Below are 19700 nucleotides of genomic sequence, written 5' to 3' on the forward strand. Positions count from 1 at the left end.
AAATGACAAAGGCATTACTAATCCAAACTCACTTCTAATACCAGTATAACTTTTTATAAAAATCCCTGACTGAATAGTAACTGATGCATCCTCAACATTTGCTCTGAGCCAATCACTGTGGCGAACTTCACAGCTTTTCTCCTTTAATACTTATAATAAAGCTTTTCTCCTTTAATACTTATAATACTTATAATAACTTCTAATAACTTAAGACACTATTATTATTCCCATTTTACAGATACCTAGACCAAGGCTTGGGCTAAATAACTTGCTCAAGGAAAGCCAGTTAAGCTGGTACGGGAAGCACTGGAAATTAAACCTTCAAGTACGCACTCTATAACAGTGCTTCTCAACTTTTTCCATTATTGCCCTGCAAAGGAGCCTTTTTAGGTCTTTATTTTTCTAATAATCCCCCACGACATTTCAATATTACAGATAGGCTGAATATCTGTATATATGCTGTATGTATAACTGTGCTTTATACCAAAAAAAAAAAAAAGAGAGAGAGTAAGAAGATTTTTTTGCTGTTGTTGTTCTCCAAAACCACTTTTCATTTCCTTGGAAGCGACATGGCCCCTGTTGAGAATGGATGCCCTATACTGGTGCTGTCCAATACGGGAGCTGCTGTGGCTCCCTGTGACGACTGAGCACTTGAAATGCGACTGCTGAGACTAAGATGTGCTGCAAGATTTCAAAGACTAAGAATGGAAACAAGAATAGAAAATAGCTCACTAATGATTTCTGACATTGATTACAAGTCAAAATGGCTACACTGGATTAAATTAAAGATAGCATTCATATTAATTCCATCTGTTTCTTTTTTACTTGTTTTAATGAGGCTACTAGAACATTTACAAGTATCCTATGTGCCTCACATTATATTTCCATTAGGCAGGGCAACTCCAAACCTTCACAGGGATACTCCTTAACAGGGAAATTTCTCACAAAACAGTCTCAGTGCTCTTGTCACACAATTCCAGCAAGGTTGTTTATGGTTTTACCCACATATGCAGCTACCATTTAATTTTTAACATTTAAATAGTATAAAATAAATCTAACTTCTTCTCTAAGTGTCAGTTCTTCAATATCTAACTAGAGCTATCATGTTGCTACCCTCTGAGCTACACTTTACCAGGCTGAGGTATGTCATTGGGTTCATCGTGCCCCCCTCCCCAACAACTCACATGGTGAAGTCCTAACCCCCAGTACCTGAAAGTGTGACCTTATTCAGAGATAGGGTCTTTACAGATATGATTAATTTAAAAGGAGGCCTTAAAAGTGGGCCCTAATCCAGTATGACTGGTGTCCTTATAAGAAGAGGTCATCTGGACACAGGCAGGTACAGAAGGAAAATGATGTGAAGATGCAAGAAGTCGGCCATCTACCAGCCAAGACGAGAGGCCTGGAACACATCCTTCCCTCATGGCCCTCAGCAGGAAGCAATCCTGCTGACACCTTTATCTCCCACTTCCTTCAGAACTGTGAGAAAACAAATTTCTGTTGTGTAATCCACCCAGGCTGCGGTCCTTTGTTATGGAAGTCTTAGTAAACTACTAGGAAGTATAACCCTAAACCTCAAGGCTCGTGTCAAGGGCCAGTCCACAGACCCATGGCACATTGCTCAGCACCACTGTCAGCAAGTCTCCTGGCCAAGGTTGACCACAATTCTCACTCCACAGTGATTCTCATGTTTTTATGCTATTACGAGAGAACACACATGAATAGAGGCATGCACTTCTAAACTAATCAATACCACAGAGTCAACAGGAAAAGTAACAAGCAATGTTCCACAGGGATTGCCCAAGACTTGCATTAGGAAGCAGCAGGGCCAAATACAGCAAATAGAGACACTGGGGAAAAAACAGCTATGCAACGGACAAAGAGTTCTAAAGGTCACAGAAAATCAGATGTGATGCCTGTCAAACTAAACATGAGCAATACAGCCCTGACTATGAAATGAAAACATTATAAAGGTAGTCTTGGATGCCAGATGGGGAATTAAGATCATTTAAGTAAAACATCCCTGTGTATCAGCATTGATGAGACTTTTCCTCCAGGAGTGTGTCTACTCTGAAATTTCCCAAAATAAACAAAAGCAGAAGAGACGAAGAAGGTCCAGAGTAGGAATGCAAAACAGTGGAGAGAAGCAACGTGAAGATACTGGCTTCCTACAGAACAAGCGGGAAGATCCCTTTTTTTTTTTAATTTATTATTATTATTATACTTTAAGTTCTAGGGTACATGTACATAACATGCAGGTTTGTTACATATGTGTACTTGTGCCATGTTGGTGTGCTGTACCCATCAACTCGTCAGCACCCATCAACTCGTCATTTACATCAGGTATAACTCCCAGTTGCAATCCCTCCCCCTCCCCCCTCCCCATGATAGGCCCCGGTCTGTGAGGTTCCCCTTCCCGAGTCCAAGTGATCTCATTGTTCAGTTCCCACCTATGAGTGAGAACATGCGGTGTTTGGTTTTCTGTTCTTGTGATAGTTTGCTAAGAATGATGGTTTCCAGCTGCATCCATGTCCCTACAAAGGACACAAACTCATCCTTTTTTATGGCTGCATAGTATTCCATGGTGTATATATGCCACATTTTCTTAATCCAGTCTGTCACTAATGGACATTTGGGTTGATTCCAAGTCTTTGCTATTGTGAATAGTGCCGCAATAAACATACGTGTGCATGTGTCTTTATAGCAGCATGATTTATAATCCTTTGGGTATATACCCAGTAATTGACAAATGGGATCTAATTAAACTAAAGAGCTTCTACACAGCAAAAGAAACTACCATCAGAGTGAACAGGCAACCTACAGAATGGGAGAAGATTTTTGCAATCTACTCATCTGACAAAGGGCTAATATCCAGAACCTACAAAGAACTCAAACAAATTTACAAGAAAAAAAACAAACAACCCCATCAAAAAGTGGGCAAAGGATATGAACAGACATTTCTCAAAAGAAGACATTCATACAGCCAACAGACACATGAAAAAATGCTCATCATCAGAAAGATCCCTTTTTAACACAATGTAGGGAAATGCTGGAAGCATTGTTCTTCAAGTACCATGCAAGATACTTCAGATAATCCACTAGAGAACCAAATTAAAGCCCAGATACCAAATCAACCAAGGTGCTCCTGGCTTAGTGGGGGCATCAGATGAGAAAAACCAATAATTTCAATAACATATAGCTCTGGTGGGTATGCAGTGGCATCTCAATGTGTTTTTTAATTTGCATTTCTCCAATGACTAATGATGTTAAATATCTTTTCATGTACTTATTGGCCTTTGGGGTTGCAGGGAGGGTGGTGAACTGGCTGGATACTTTTAAGAGCATAGTATATCATTTATCATTTTCATCAGTGGTTTTCAACTGGGAGCAATTTTCCACACCAGGGAACTTTTGGCAATGTCTGGAGACAATTTTGGTTGTCACTACTGGGGGGTTTTGCAACTGACACCTAGTATCTAGAGCGAGGGATGCTGCTAAATATCATATAATACACAGGCCAGACTCCACAACAAAAAAAACTAATGGGGCTAAATGTCAATGGTGCCAGGGTTGAAAACATGGTTTTAATGGTTTCTGGTTGACTTTATAAGTCTAAAATCCTCCAAGGACCTAACCAGTACATATGCAGGCCCTTGCCATCCAACCACATTATCTGAGCCACACTCCCCTGTGCTAATTCTGCTTCTGTCTTTCAAAACCCTGAGTTTCTTGGCTCTTTGGAATACCCACACCTGCTGTTCCCTCCACCTGACACATTCTTCTACTCATGTGGGTCTAAATCCAACTTTTCATAAATAGAATTTTCCAGGGAAAGCTTCCATGCTTCCTATACTCACTTGCACTTTTTTGCCTTCATAGCAGTTATAATGAAAATAATTGTACCTCTATTTGTTTAGCATCTGTCTCCCCAATAAAGGCAGGCAAGAAATCATTCATCATCATGAATCCACAATACTAGCACAATGCTTAAAAGAGACATCAGTACATTTTTAAAGTATGAGTGGTGAATGAATGGATGAAGGGGTGGAAGGTACTGCAGGAAATAAAAACAAGGAAGATTCTGAAAAATATCAGTTGGGGTTGCTGGGAGCCATGTTGCCCATAGCCATGACAAAGAAATGTCAAAGTAGTGGTGAGGGCAGAAAAAGGCTTCGGAAGGCTGAGAAGAAGTGGGTAGGAGGTGAAGACAGGGAGACAGTGACTATAAGTCACACTTGCATAGTAGAGGGAAGGAGATGAGGGAGGAGACGGTAACTAAAGGAGGAAAAAGGAGGGGGAACATTGTGTTGGTTTTGAGGTTGGGATTTTTACTAGTAAAGGCATATTGTCATGTTCTTAGGAAAGCTTCAACTGAGGGGAAACTCACATAGACACTGTCAAAAGAAAGGTGAGTGGTGGCAGATAATAATGAAGTCAGGATTCAGAGATGCCAGGAAGGACGAGCTCCAAAATATAAATGCAGAAGGTGAGGTATTTCTCAGGGGCAAGAGGGCAGCTGGAACAATGGAGGTGGCCCAAGTACATTAAATGAGGAGTGGAAAAGGGAGGAAATTAAAAGCATTGTTCCAGGGACTTCCATTGCTTCTGTACACAAAGAATAGGGTAGGTGGAAGTTTATTATAAATCAAATTTAGAACTATGTCTTGTTACTTTTCTCCCTTTAGTAATAAAGCACAAGTATTCTTTTTTCTCTTTGTGAATAATTATCATGATAGAATGTTTTTACAACCATGTGTCTTTTGTTCTGTCACTCCCAACACTTCTGAATTTCTTTAAGGGCAATTTTCATTGCAATATTTGGGTGTATGGATGAGCATCTTTTTCAGAAAATAGGAACTAATGGTAACATTTAAAATATGAGATATAAATACATTAAGCATCATCATCTTCAACCAATATTGAATTGCAGTGTAGTACACGCTCAAACTTAAGACACATTTAGACCTTAAATGAAATCAGCACTGTAACAGCAGTGAGCTCTGCATTGCCAATAAATGGTTTCCTTCTCAAACGCACATGGAGAAATCCCATTTAAGAAGACCATAGAGTCCCTTAGGACCCTGGGAGATTTCAGATGGAATGGAAGGACAAGGAGCAAGGTGTTCCAACCAATGCAACACAACACCTCAAAGGTCACGAAGGTCTCATAGGAGCGTGACTGCCCTCCAGGTCTGCCTCAAGGCTGCACACTCCCCTGTGTGAGCCCACTGCGAGCCAGACAAACACCAGACAGTTCCTTCATTCCACAAACATCCCCTGAGCACCAGCACCTCCCAGTGCCAGGTCTATGCTCTCCCCTAGGGAAAAAATAATAATAATTATAAAGCTATAACCCTCCAGAAGTCATGCTCCAGTTGTAATATAAACAAGGCATATCCACCTCCCTGCACAAGTAATATAGATCTGGACTCTCAATTGACACTACCGTGCATTCTGCATCATACTTGAGAGCAAGCAACTCACCCTCTACACTTCCTTCATGCCTACCATATTCTTAGTCTTCCATGATCCATGATTTCTATGAGAGGCCATGGGACCGGCCTTAATAGGAATCAGCAAAAGACAACATTTGCACATATGTCAAGAAGAAGAAAAGGTGGAGTAACAGATATAATGCAGAAATGTCACTTACTCGGCAGAAATGTCACTTACTCAGCAATGAAAAAAAAGACCTTAAACACCATACCTGAATACCTGTCTTTCCACGTGCATGTTTCCACACTGACTGATTGATGTAGAATATATTTAAAGACTATAGAGCATATGTTGTGCCCCCCTCCCTTTTTCTTTTTTTTTTTTTTTTGTTTTGTTTTGTTTTGTTTTGTTTTGTTTCCGGAGTCTCACTCTGTCACCCAGGCTGGAATGCAGTGGTGCGAGCTTGGCTCACTGCAACCTCTGCCTGCCTCCTGGGTTTAAGTGATTCTTCTGCCTCAGCCTCCTGAGTAGTCGGGATTACAGGTTTGCACCAGCACACCCAGCTAATTTTTGTATATGGGGTTTCATCATGATGGCCACGCTGGTCTTGAACTCCCGACCTCAACTGATCTGCCTGCCTTGGCCTCCCAATATGCTGGGATCACAGGTGCAAGCCACTGCGGCTGGCCTGCCCTTTTTGTCTCAAAGCAGCGATGAGGTTTTCCAGTGCTCACACATCTTGCACAGTGTAGAGAAAAACGGACTGTATATACACCATGAAAAATAGCTATTTTGAAGACAATGGCTCAAAAACTAAGTTTGCAGGGATCTAAGCTTCACATATATGAATCCTAAAAATAACAGAGATTCTTTGGAAAAGTCTACCAATCTCTTTAAACTTACATTCATTTAGACTCTATTAAAAGTTTTTTGTTGGCCACGTTCGGTGGCTCACGTCTGTAATCCCAGCACTTTGGGAGGCCGAGGCAGGTGGATCACGAGGTCAGGAGTTTGAGACCAGCCTGACCAACATGGAGAAACCCTATCTCTACTAAAAATACAAAATTAGCTGGGCATGGTGGCACATGCCTGTAATCCCAGCTACTCGGGAAGCTGAGGCAGGAGAATCGCTTGAACCGGGGAGGCAGATGTTGCGGTGCACCAAGATCGCACCATTGCATTCCAGTCTGGGCAAAAAGAGCAAAACTCCATCTCAAAAAAAAAAAAAACCTCTTTTTGTTTTTGTTTTTGTTTTTGTTGTTGTTGTTGTTGTTACCAAAAGGACCCTGTTTGGGGACATCATGGTAGACTGGAAAGGATGCTGAATTTGGCCAGAAGATCTAGTTTTAAATTCCTCCTCTGAATCTACCTAGTTACGTGTCCTTCGACAAATCACAATCAGTAGCCTCAATTTATTTCTATGTGAAATGCAAAAGAAGAACCCTTGCTCTTTTTCCTACCACCCAAGGTGGTCTTGATGACTGAACAGGGGTAAGCAGGGCTGCTACATAAGCATGAATGCCTACTATTAGGACTCAGTCTGGATATTGAATTCCAGAGGAAATACTACAGCAAAACTTCATTTTATCCAACTGTAGTACCGAAGGAGAAAACTATGTAGGATACTTAGAAGATTATTATATTTAGGACTGAAAGTTGTGAAATCCTAGAATCACAAAAGGCCATATCAGCCAGGATTTGGTACGAGAACCAGAAATTTCTCTTGAAGTTTTAAGATAAAGGGACTTCATATAAATTAAGCACTTGACAGAAAAACTGGGAGGGTCGGAGGAGCGGGCTTTAGATTGGGTCTCCATGAATGATCCCAGAACACAGCAGCACAGACCCTTGAGGAGAGCTGTTATGTCTACCACATTCAGAAAGGTGAGAAATCAAGAAGGAACTCCCAGGGTCCAAACAAAACACCAGCTTTGTTGAAGCCAAAGAAGTGTAAGCTGCCAACAGGGAGTGGCCACTGTGACCAATGGCCACTTCAGAGACAATGAAGAACTATCACAGAAAGTGCCACCTCTTCTAGCATCTCACGTATCTGTAGAAATACAGAAACATGAAAGGATGCAGGAAATTGGCCCTTTTCATGTTTCTGCCCTCCATATCTCATATGCATGAATTTATTTGGTGGAAATAATAATTTTCAAGAAGAATGTTGGTCAAAAAGGAGTCTGGTAAATGTAGCTTTAGAAGCCCAGACTTTGTATTATAGGAAGTCCTACTAAGAGGATGTAGGAATTGATGCTATGTGAGATTCAACCATATCCAACACAGCACACCTGAGGAGGATCAGGATTGGCATCTTTAACATTTTTTGACCAGCTCAATTGCTGATTTGCTCTATGATTTTCCAGCTTTATGAGCTCATATGGCTTCTATACAATGGATTAAAGTTAAATTAAATTTCCCTTACTCTTAACTATTTCATAGATGACCTCCAAAAAATTTTTGATCTTTTTAAATGGCAAAATAATATCTTAATCTTCTAGATATCAATGCTATGTATTGATATCCACATGACTACTTCAGGTAAATGTTTTCTTTACTAACTAATCCACTTTCTGTGATCTTGCACATTAAACATCAATTCAGTAAAAAGAAACAGAACATTAACCAAATATTGTAAACAAAAAAAGCCCTTGAAGGCCAGACGCGGTGGCTCACGCTTATAATCCCAGCACTTTGGGAGGCCGAGGTGGGCGGATTACCCAAGGTCAGGAGTTCGAGACCAGCCTGGCCAACATGGCAAAACCCCTGTCTCTACTAAAAATAAAAATAAATTAGCCAGGTGTGGTGGTGTGTGCCTGTAATCCCAGATGCTCTGGAGGCTGAGGCATGAGAATCGCTTGAACCCAGCGGCAGAGGCTGGCAGTGAGCCGAGATGGTGCCACTGCACTCCAGCCTAGGTGACAGAGCAAGATTCTGTCTCAAAAAAAAAAAATTTTGAGAATTAACACGTGGTAATGATAATAAAATCACACATTAGATCTTAAAGAGATCACAGGAAAACCAGAGAGACTCTTAAAGAACATAAGCATCCTTTATATTCTATTCCAGTTAGTTAGTTCCTTTATATCCTATTCCAGTTAGTTACAAAAATCAATGGCTTCTTCATGGTCATATATGTAAATGACCTCAGAAATACGTCCATATTTCCTTTGCCTACTTACACATAGGGGCACAAGGCTCTGATTAGGTGATCAGACACAGAACAGAGAGGGAAAAGATTAGATGGAATAGACTGTGAAATGTGCCTGAGCATTTGGAATTTATGATATGCTCTGAAAGGTTGCATGAACCTAATTATTAGCTCCAGTAACAAGAAGACTAATGATTTTAGTTACCAGGGGTTTGTTATTTAAGTGGAGACCCATAGCGTTAGTCAACAATTCACCATCAATTCCCTTCCATTTTCTGCCGGCACTTCTTGTTCATGATAACATGAAACAATTCTGATAAGGAAATATTTAACTACAGGTTACCAAGTCCCACATAAAAAAGCAGAATGTTCCTGTTTCCTTTATATGTCATTGCAGGTAAATATAACTTGAAGCTATTTATTGATAGGCTAAACTTTCAAACAAAGCTAATAGCCAGTGCAAATTATCCTCATTCACCATAGGTAGGGAAATATTAGTGTTAAGCAAGATAAGAGAGAAAACCTATGCGAGAAAATTATATTCCAGCAACAGTACTGTACTAGTCTGCTTTGCCCTGCCAATAACGGCCTGTAGGCATTATATTTCCTCAGTAAATTACTAGGGTTTTATTGAACTGCTTCCTCCTTCAGGGCATTTACTATACCTGCTGCACTTCCCAGACTTGGGACAGACAAGAACTGAATCAAGGGTCATCTAATCTGACTATAAGTCACTTTTGTTGTTATTGTTCAAGAGGATCAGTTCAGCAATAATAAAATGCTTTAGGCTGAAGAGGTTCTTTTTTTTTAAGTTTTCATTCAAAGTAAAAATAGCTTATTAGATTAAAAACAAGCAAAACCAAACTATGAAGTTAGAAGTCAAGATAAGGGTTACCCTTAGGCGGGGATGCAGGGACTGGAAGAAAGCACTTAGGAATTCTGGGACAAGTGATGCTGTTTCTTGATATGGTACTGATGACATGGGAGTTTTCACTTTGTGAAAATGGATCCAGCTGGACCCAGAATTTGTGTGTTTTGTTGTATGCATGTTACACTGATTTTTTAAAAAGTTTCAAGTAGCTTTATTGATTTGTTTGCAAAAATGTTATATTTTACACTTATACAGTAATTATTAACAATAAGAAATTCACAAAGCTCTTTTGACAAGAAAAATGGAATAACTTGGCATATTTAAGGGGCTCTTTAGAGGGCACCTGCTAGCCTTCCATTCTAAAATCCACCTTACACTTTGTAGTTGGTCCATACACATCAGCCAGCTACCAACTCAGAGAAGTTTCCTCCGTTTCCCATAACCTTTCCAAAGTGAACGTTACTAAATTCCCCCCTCGCAAACCCTTTTCCCATCGGCTCTCTCATTAATCTTGTCAGTGTCATCTTGTCATCATTTTCTTGTCATCATTTTGGAAACTGGAACAGCAGATTCCACAAAATGCAAAAGTTCTAAGCTTTTGTGTAGGATGCTGGGAAATGTGCAACATACTAGTATTTCTTAAATTACCTGTTTTAGCTGTGGGGGTTGAAGGTGTGGTAAAGGAGGGAGTTACTTGATTCAAATCCAGACGGCATTAATGCAAATCCAAACTTCTGAGTTTCATCAGACTTCTCAGACAACTTAGTCTAGCCATTATTTTTCCGTGTTAGAATATGCTTGTAAGACAAAATGTGCAATGTAAAATTATATACACATATATCCATACACATATATGAAATTTAAGTGAAAATAAACTTTTGGATTATTTGTAAACTGACTTGCTGTAGAGAGTGGGTTCTGCTCTAAATTACGTAGACTTATTTTCCATGAAACACGTGGATTTTTAAAAGAAGGTAAGAAACCTGATTTTTCTCCAAATTATAAAATATAAAATCAAAACACACATTAAAGGGAATGGAAGTAAGGTCTGAATTTTTCCACAAGAAGAATAGAAGAGCCATAGAACACCTACTAACCACCTTGATAAAATTCACATCCATCTTATTTCTGAGGGACAATAACTTAAAAACATGTTTTATGGAAGGTTGCCTGTATATCAGGCTTTTTACAAAGCAATGTATATGCATTCATTCATCTAACCTCAACAGCTGTTCTATGAGTTAGGAAATATTACAATTTGCATGTTACCGTTAAGGAAATTGAAGTTGGGATGCATTACGCAACCTGCCCACAGTAAGATCTGAATTTGAAAGGTAAGAATGAAGAAACAGAAGGAATAAACAAATGAAAGCCCTTCCATCCCTCAGAGGTTATGGGACAGTGAGACAGAGTGCTTAAGCATGGAAAACAGGGCCAAATCAGTGGTTGGAGGTCCTATTGTACAGTTTACAGTCGTTCCTCTTTCTCTCCATGTCCTGTCCAATATAGACCAAGGCCAAGGTCCAGAAGAGAAAGGAGTTTCTCTCACAATCTCCCAAGCTCCCTAGCTTAGATCAAGAAAGTAACTCTCCTTCCACTGTCTACCTCACCAGAATTCTTCCACAATACCCACAGTCCTTAACACCCACCTCCTACCACCAGAGCCTGCTAATAGACAAATGCAAAACAAAAGCAAAGATACGAGGTTGAATTTTTAAAATATCATTAGGTCAGTGGTTTATCTTCATGCCAAGTTCAGGAGGACAAGTATAGCCTTGATGTTCAGACCGTATACACCATGAGTTTTAAAATACTGAAATAGTCAAAAAAAACCCCACCTACCTATCCACCCATCCACAGACCCTGGGGACTCCCAGACCTCCTCATGATCAAGCAGCAAAAACATTAATGCCTGGCCCTGGTACAACAGGGTATTTCCAGGATCTATTACGCACCTGCTGTCTGTTGTAATTGTTTAGTGCCTATGTTAAAGCTTTTGACTACCACCCTTAGAGCATCCACAGCCTCACCGTGACTTAGTAGGTGGCCAACAAATTATGCATGGCACTGCACCCTCTGGGTGACATCTTCCATTCCATATGGTGGTCAGGACAACAAGACCAGTGATTATACTGCTTTAATCACTTCAGGAACAAGAGATAATTTCTTCACATCCTAAACAGCCCCAAATTCATCATTTTTGAATGTCCTGTAACATTACCACACTTTTACACAAGCAGCAGCAAACATACAGAAAAGTTAAGTGATTGGCCTAAAGTCATGTAGCTTACTGGTGAAACAACTAAGAGGTAAACTGAGGCCTTTGATTCAAGATCTAGTTCTTTTTTGTCTTCAACACACTGTCTCACTAAGGTACAATATAAATAGCCAGATAACTTGAACTGGCTTGATTCTGTAAGGGCAAATATGAGCTGAGAAGAGTAGATGAGGGATGCCTGGGGAGGAAAAAGGCAACCCTAAGAAAGGCTGGGTCCCTTGTAGTCCACTGATCAGCATGAAGACCCAGAGAACCAAAGAGCCTGCAGTATAGCTCATTATATTCCAGATAACTTGACTCCTGAGTGCAGTCTAGGTTTTTTTTGTTTTGTTTTGTTGTTTAAAAAAAAAAAAAAAAAAAAACACCTGAGATTCTACTGGCCTTCTCCTTAGTGCCTACGTCTTTCCTTCCAGGAGGGCTTCCTTGGAAACTCATTGCTGCAATGCTCAGAGGGAGCTCTTTTCAACTTCTTCTTTGGTTGGTATTTCACGAACATCCTCTCTATTACCCTCAATGCATCACCCAATCTCTCTCTCATTGGTGTTTTGATGATTTTTGTCTCCTCCACCTAGCATGTAAGGTCCACAACAGCAGGGATTTTGTCTACTTTTTCACCACCCCAAGATCCAGTCTAGGATTGGCAATAATAGGTGAGCAAGAAATACGTGTTACAGAAAGGTACATAATGAAAGTCATCTACCTGGATATATCAAAATGTGTTTTCATAGAATACTTTCATTCTCAACGTGATGTTGGCTATTTTCTCCAAAACAAGAAATTATAGAGAATTATTTAAAATACAGTTTAGAATCATCACTGTATATAAATCCAGAGCTTATGCTGAAACTCCCTTTTTAAATTCTGCAAAGTCTCTTTCTCTTCCTTCTGCCCTTCACTCTCTTTCTCAGTAAATCCGTCATCACATCACCTCTCTATTCAAGGATCTCAAAATGGGCAAGACTGTCTTATTTATTGCTGAACTGCATTTTCTTTGTCTTTTTTTTTTTCCCTGACACAAAGAATTTAATCTGCGTCTGAATTTATTGTTTAGATTCTATTCCATTTACAAAAACATTCAGTCCAATTAGACTGGAACAGAAAGAAGAAAAGTGTGAAGCCCATGGTAAAAAAGATGTATGTTTACATCCTTGCCTACAGCATTTAATAATTGGCATGAGCTTTCAAGGAAGCTGTGGTTCATACTCCAAGTTCCATTTGCGCTTCCAGCTGGACAAAATATAGACACAGACGCACTCAGCTAAGTAATTGGATTCACTACCTGGAATATTTAAATTGTTTTCAGACACTGGAAAATGGCTTAAGAAGATTAAAGAAAAATACCCTAGAGAATAACAGGCTATAATTTACTAGGTGGAAAATCTTTTCGGCAAGAAGAACGCCTCATTCTCCTATAATTCCTTCTGATTAAGAGATGTATTAGTCATTTGGACTTAAATTTCCTTAGAACCTGGCAACTCGGATTTATTTCGGTAGGTTTTTCTTATCGAACCTTTTGAATGACACCCAGGACATAAAATTGATGCCATAATGCTCTCCATCAGAAGATTCGCATGTTTTCAGCTGGATGACTAATTTATGTGTTTTGAAGACAACTGGGGTAAAGGGGAAGGGGAAGTCATTTGAAGTCGTGGGGTCTGGGCTGCACGTAAAGCATTAGAGACCCTGGCGCTGGGCTAGGCTCTGCCCTACCTGGCAAATGGTGCAGGTAAGTCCTGGGGCAACCCCTCAACGTGTCTATTTCAGGCAGAAGACTCCAATCAGCTCAGTTCTCAAAAGTCAGCCCTCTCCACTTGCCTGCAGGCCCGTGAGTCCTCCAGGACCCCTCAAGGGCCCCCATTCTGTTCACGCCCTCCCCAGATGTGTCCCCGCAGCCCTTTTCAGGGACCCTCACTCCGGAGCCAGGCGCTGAAGTTTGGCATCAACGACCACCTGTTGGCTGGACCGTTGTGTCCTCCGCCGCGTGGGCTCCCACAAAAGCGCTAAGAGGGTTCGCAATCACTAAGTGTTGTGGACTTCAGGCCCTTCCTTCTTGAAATCGGGCAAAAGAGGTAATAGGGGGTGCGTCCGCAGGCAGAGAGGGACGCGACTTGTTCACACCAGGCGCTTTCCAGTTGGTCTCAACTTCACACTCCCTACTTCGCGAACTTTCAGGACCTGTCACCAGGCAAAGCTTGCCCCTCCCTCTCCACTGGCCCAAAAGATTTAAGACCCTCAGGGGGCGCTTGCCAGACCCAGAAAGGATGGCAACTACTAAAGCCCGATAAAACAGGAGCGCGCGCAAAGCTTCTGCCCTTGGACATCCGCTTTGGCAGATGCCAACCTGTGCGCCCGAGGCGGCCCCTGCCCGCTCCCAGTGCGCCCATTGCATAACGCGCCCCTCGCCCCACCCCCACGACGCCCGCCCTGCCCGGTGCCCGAGCCAGCGCCCCGACTCGCGCCGCCCCAATACTTACATCATCCCACTTGACGAATTTGATGCCCTTCTTGAGGCTGTCGGACACGCACACGGGCTTGAGTTGCAAGGCGTGCACTCCGGGTTGAGCCCCGGCCATCTGGGCTCATCTGGGCTCCGGGCGGCCCGGGCGAGCGCGGCAGGGACTGGGAACCGCGCGCGGGGCGCGGGGCGCGGGCTCCTTTCTCTGCTCCTGAGGCGCTCGACTCTTCTCCCCCGCCGGCCTCCCCGGCCTCCCGGCCTCCGCACCTCCCTCCGGCGCCGCTCAGCAGGCAGAGCGCGCGGGGGCGCAGCGCCGGGCCATGCCCCAGGCGGGACGCGAGGTCGGGAACCCGCGGTGGATGAGGAGCCTCGGAAGGCGAAGAGAAGCCGAGCCGGGCAGCCGAGGCTGCCAGTCGCGGCGGATTCTGCTCCTCCGCCGCCGCCGCCTCAAAGCGCACCATTCAGCACATCCTCTATACACAGAGGGAGAGAGAGAGTGACACACGCCCGGCGCCCCCGCTCCGCGCTCTTTTCCCTCCTCCTTCCTCCTCCCCCCACCCCCTTCCCCGCCACCCTCGCTCGCTGGGTCCTTCCTTCCCCCCGCGGCTCCCAGCCCAACTTTGCACGCTGGGTCAGGCGCCAGGAAGCGGGGATGCAGCGGCACCTCCTGGCTCCTGAGCCCCATTGCAGCCAACGCCTGCCTCCCGCATTCGCTCTGAGCATGCCTGGTGCCCTGGTTGCAGGGGTGTTAGGGGTCCCCAGGAGCCTTACGCTCTTTGGGGTTTTCTTGGGAACTTGGGCTCGAGTTCCGGAGCGTCTTTGGATCCCAACCGGGTGGGAAAAGGGACCCATTCGGAGGAACCGGAGGCAACCCGCAGCTTTCAACTGTAGCTGGAGCACTCCAGCGCCGGCCACAAACCAGCTTTTTTGAGAAAAGAATTATCATTTATCAGCAGAGACGAGCGCAGCTGAGAGGCTCTTTGAGGAAACCTCGCCACGGCTGAGAGTTTGCAGCGCGCTGATCTTGAAACCTGGGCAAACGGTTACTTTGCGCTTTTGAGATAGAAAGCCCACCCTAAAGAAAGCAAAGGTTTTATTTTCCAAGGAAGAAAGAGGATCCCCTCTCCCGCGCCTCTCCTTGAGTATGTAGGATGTGAAGCGGGTCGGGGAGAGTCTTACTAATAGAAACTTGCTCATTTAGGAACGTAGGTCCAGGAATGTTTGTCTTCACTCCTTCCACAAACATTTCTCAATTCAAGCACGGGAGGGAGGGAAGAAGGGAAAGAGGGGAACCAGAATGGATAAAATTTTAAAGACTGATAATACCAAATGCTTGAAAGGATGTGGAGCAACTGGAACTCTCGTTCATTGCTGGAGGGAATATAAAATAGTAAAGCCACTTTGGAGAACAGTTTCTAATAAAGTAAGATATTTACTTATCATACAACCTAGAAATTCCACTCCTAGGTATTTGTGCAAGAGAAATTAAAATGCAAGTCCACAGGGATTTGTAAAGTGATGTGAATAACTTTCTTCTTAGTAGCCCACATATGTCAATCAACGGGTGAATGGATAAACAAACTGTGGTATGCCCAAACATTGGAATACTATTCCACAATAAAAATGAGTGGGCATGCAAGGGCAGGGATGAATCGCGACTTTAAGCTTAGTAAAAGAAGCCGGACACGAGCATGATTCCATGTGTAGCAACTACAGAACAGGCAACATATTCTATGTTGACAGAAAGCTTGCCTGTGGCCAGGGATAGGTAGAGATGGACAGGGAAGGGCTACCAGCACCTGTTGAACATGTCGGAAATGTTCTATATCACGTGTGTATATTTATCAAAACCTGTACGTTCTGTAAGTATGCCTAAATTGAGTGCAGTTTGTTTTAAGTAAATTATATCTCAAACAGGTTGATTTTTTAAAAGAAGAAAGACCATGAAGAGAGAAAAATGGAGAGAAACACTACTTTCTCTTAATTCTTCATTCTCCCTGTTCTCTGCCCTCAGGACTCCAAGGCCCAATGTTTAAGAACTCAGTCAAAAGATTACCAAAATCCAATACAGAAAATTGCTATTAAATATTTCAATGCATTTAAAATATACTTATTGGTAGCCAGCTGTATACTAGCCACTATTGTAATCACCATGGATAACCTGGTGAACAAGACCCATGATTCCTGCTCATTTGGGGGTCTTGCCTTGTGCTTGGAAGCCACTTGCTACAAAGAATTTCATGAAAAACTGACTTGTTTCATTTTGATCACATGTCCCTAAACTAAAACCTGAATAGTCCACAGTCCCTCTAGCCAGCAGCCTTGGTTTGCTAATTACCTCACAGAAGGTACCAGTCACCTTCTCACATCCATTTTCTCTACTTCAGAGTACTGCAATGAAACTCTTCTTCCGGGGCTCCAGGACTTCTCAATTGTCCTTACAACTGATCATATCAAATTTTTTTCCTTTCCCTTCCTTTCCTTTCCTTTTTTCCTTCCATCTCTTTGTTATTTACTGGGCAAATAGTTTTTACCTATCACAGTGGCTTAGGAAGGCAAGACAAGGCTGCGCTCACTAGAAGAGGAGATAGGAGAGTTAAAATGAGCTCTAAGCAAAATAAGAAAGTAGACTGAGCCTCCTGTGGTAGCTTATTGCATCATAGTTCCCTGCTCCCTGCTCCTTCCTGTGTCCACAAATTTTTCTTTGTGACCTTACAGTTTTTACTAGACACCCTGTTTATTTATCAATCCCATTGATGTTGGGCAATGTGACTTGCTTTGGCCAATGGGATGTCTGAAGATGTGATATGAGCAAAGGCTCAAAATATGCTTTGAGGTTGGGCTTTCCCTCTTGGGTTTCTTATCATTTCCATGAGATAAACATGCCTCAGGGAGCCTCTGATCTAAGGAGACAATCAGGACAGACCTAAGCCCCATTTACAGCTTGGAAACAAGTCCAATAGAAACCATCCTAGATCTCCCAGACTCAGCCAACCTGCAGACTCATGAACATGATAATAAATGTTCATTGTTGAATGGCACTGAGTTGGGAGTCATGTGGTAACCACCATTATTAGCAATGGATAGTTGAGTATTTCATCAAGCATCCCTGATTCCTCCCAGCTGTTGCTGTGAACGTGGATGTAAAAAGGAGAGAACGCTGTAGAAATCTGAACAGGATTTGTCTTCAAGACAAACATGGGCTGCAAGAGTTTCTTCAGCCAGCAAAATGACGCAGCTTGTTAAAGGAGAACTACAGGATAAATCCCTTCAACACGTAGCATGAGTCTTGAAGCAGCATGGTTTAACTCCCTCATTTTCCACACCTTTTGTTCAGTATACAAGATAGAAATGTTTTTTAAGTGTGGAGATTTTTGCTATGCAAAGGGATCTGTAAGAAATCCAAAATTGTGTGAGCCAGGCCTGTGATCCATCAAGTTCGGTGCTGCGTACTGTTTTTTGAAACAATAGGAAGGGTCTGTTTTTTGTGAGAGCCAGAATTGCCCTCTGGGAATGTCAGCCTCAGGGAGCTGGCAAAGCTAATCTTTATTGAGCACTCACTGTGGGTCAGAGTACCAAGCTAAGCACTTCCCAGACACTCAAAAACATAACCCTTCCTATTCAACACCACTCTCCACCCTCTTTTTCTTATAAGCAAACCCCTACTTAATTTGGGTGGCAGTCATGTTTAAGAAAGGGTGCCCTCTCTCTTTCCAAGGAAAAAACTTTGGCCTAAACTAATGACAATCATTCCATTCCCCTTTGTCTGTAACTGGTTTAGGCTCAGTTCTGACTAATGTCTTCAGGGAAATTCTCTTTCTCTGTCTCATATTGTTATGTAAAGAGGACACTAACAAGAAAGATGCAAAGAGACCTCATCCTTCACGAGCTTTTTAAACCCTTTAAATTTTCTCTAGACTTTTTAATGAGTGAGATAATAAATCTCTTTATTATTTAAGCTTTATTGTTAGTCTCAGCTGATCTGGTAGATAATATTATTGTATCCTATTTTACTGATTTATATACTAAGGCTTGGAGAATGAATTAACCTCCAGTTACAAAATTCGGAATTGAGATCGAGACCTAGGAAGTCTGACTTTAGAACCTTGACTCTTAACTACCATGGTAGATACTTCTAGAACTTACAAGGCAGATATGAGTAGATTCTCTCTCCTTTTAACTACAGTGTAATATAAATAGTCCTAATTTCCCTAGAAACTAGATTGTGGTATGTACTCCAGTCTCTTGTCAGCTCATAACTCACTTGAGGCCTGCCACAGTGGGAAGGACAGTGTTTTGATTTGAATAGACATATCTTTTAACAACCAGTTCTACCAATTACTAGGTATGTGACTCTGGGAAAGTCTCTTATCTCTTCTGAAACACAATATCCTAATATGTAAATGGAGAAATAATAATAATGTCAAAGCTTTTTATGTCACATACCCTTCTAAGGGTTTTACATTTTTAATGCATTCACTGTCATATTAACCCCTATGAGCTGGGTTACTATTATCTCCACTTTATACCTGAGAAATCTGAGTCAGAGACGTGTAAAGTAGTTGTTCAACATTTTCCAGCTAGTAAGTGAATGAACCAGAATTTAAACCAGGCAGTTTGACCCCAGAGCCTGCATATTTAACCACCACACTAAGCTGTCTTAAAGAGGTATTGCAAAGATTAAATGAAATCATACATCTAAGTCCCTGTCACAGTGGTAATCAATAGTAGTTAACACGCACATGGTTATTCTAAAATTCTACTATATTCCCTTTCTATGCCCTAGAATAACTCGTTTAGTCTTAAAAGACAGCATTCTAATTCTGTGGTCTGCGATTGAGTAAACTTCTTTTGGCTGCATTGATTCTATAAACTTTAATCATACTCATTTTCATCTCTCACCTTCTAGAATTGAAAAGCTCTTTTCCATCATGAAAAAAATGAGTTCTAATTGCATCTAAGAATCAGGGCTCCTTTAACTCACCTAACTCACCTTTTTTTTTTTTTTTTTTTTTTTTTGAGACGGAGTCTTGCTGTGTCACCCAGGCTGGAGTGCAATGGCCAGATCTCGGCTCACTGCAAGCTCCGCCTCCCGGGTTCACGCCATTCTCCTGCCTCAGCCTCCCGAGTAGCTGGGACTACAGGCACCCGCCACCTCGCCCGGCTAGTTTTTTTTTTTTTTTTGTATTTTTTATTAGAGACGGGGTTTCACCGTGTTAGCCAGGATGGTCTCTATCTCCTGACCTCGTGATCCGCCCGTCTCGGCCTCCCAAAGTGCTGGGATTACAGGCTTGAGCCACCGCGCCCGGCCGAACTCACCTTTTTTGAAATAAGAGAGATATGGAGAAAAACTACCCAGAACCAGCTTTATAATAACCACATCTGGGTTACAGTCAGTAGTCTTTGTCAGGTCAAACCCTCCCATGTGTGCTGATCCATGCTCTTCCCTGCCTGACTGGCCAGAATGAAGGTGATCCCCGTGGTGACCTTGGAAGCCACGCACTGAAGA

At 42.2% G+C, this 19700-nt stretch overlaps 1 protein-coding gene across 3 annotated transcripts in view; it reads right to left on the reverse strand.

The window, feature by feature from the left end:
• PLCB1 (phospholipase C beta 1) overlaps window positions 1–14689 on the reverse strand; it is a 752445-nt gene extending 737756 nt beyond the window's left edge. The window contains exon 1 of one of the 3 annotated variants that reach the window (XM_015149373.3): window positions 14211–14689. In XM_015149373.3, coding sequence (XP_015004859.1) covers window positions 14211–14309 — 99 coding nt within the window. In that variant the 5' untranslated portion in view covers window positions 14310–14689. 3 annotated transcript variants of the gene reach the window in all.
• Window positions 14690–19700: the final 5011 nt, after the last annotated feature.

The sequence above is a fragment of the Macaca mulatta genome, chromosome 10, assembly GCF_049350105.2.
Source record: "Macaca mulatta isolate MMU2019108-1 chromosome 10, T2T-MMU8v2.0, whole genome shotgun sequence".
Classification (NCBI taxonomy): domain Eukaryota; kingdom Metazoa; phylum Chordata; class Mammalia; order Primates; family Cercopithecidae; genus Macaca; species Macaca mulatta.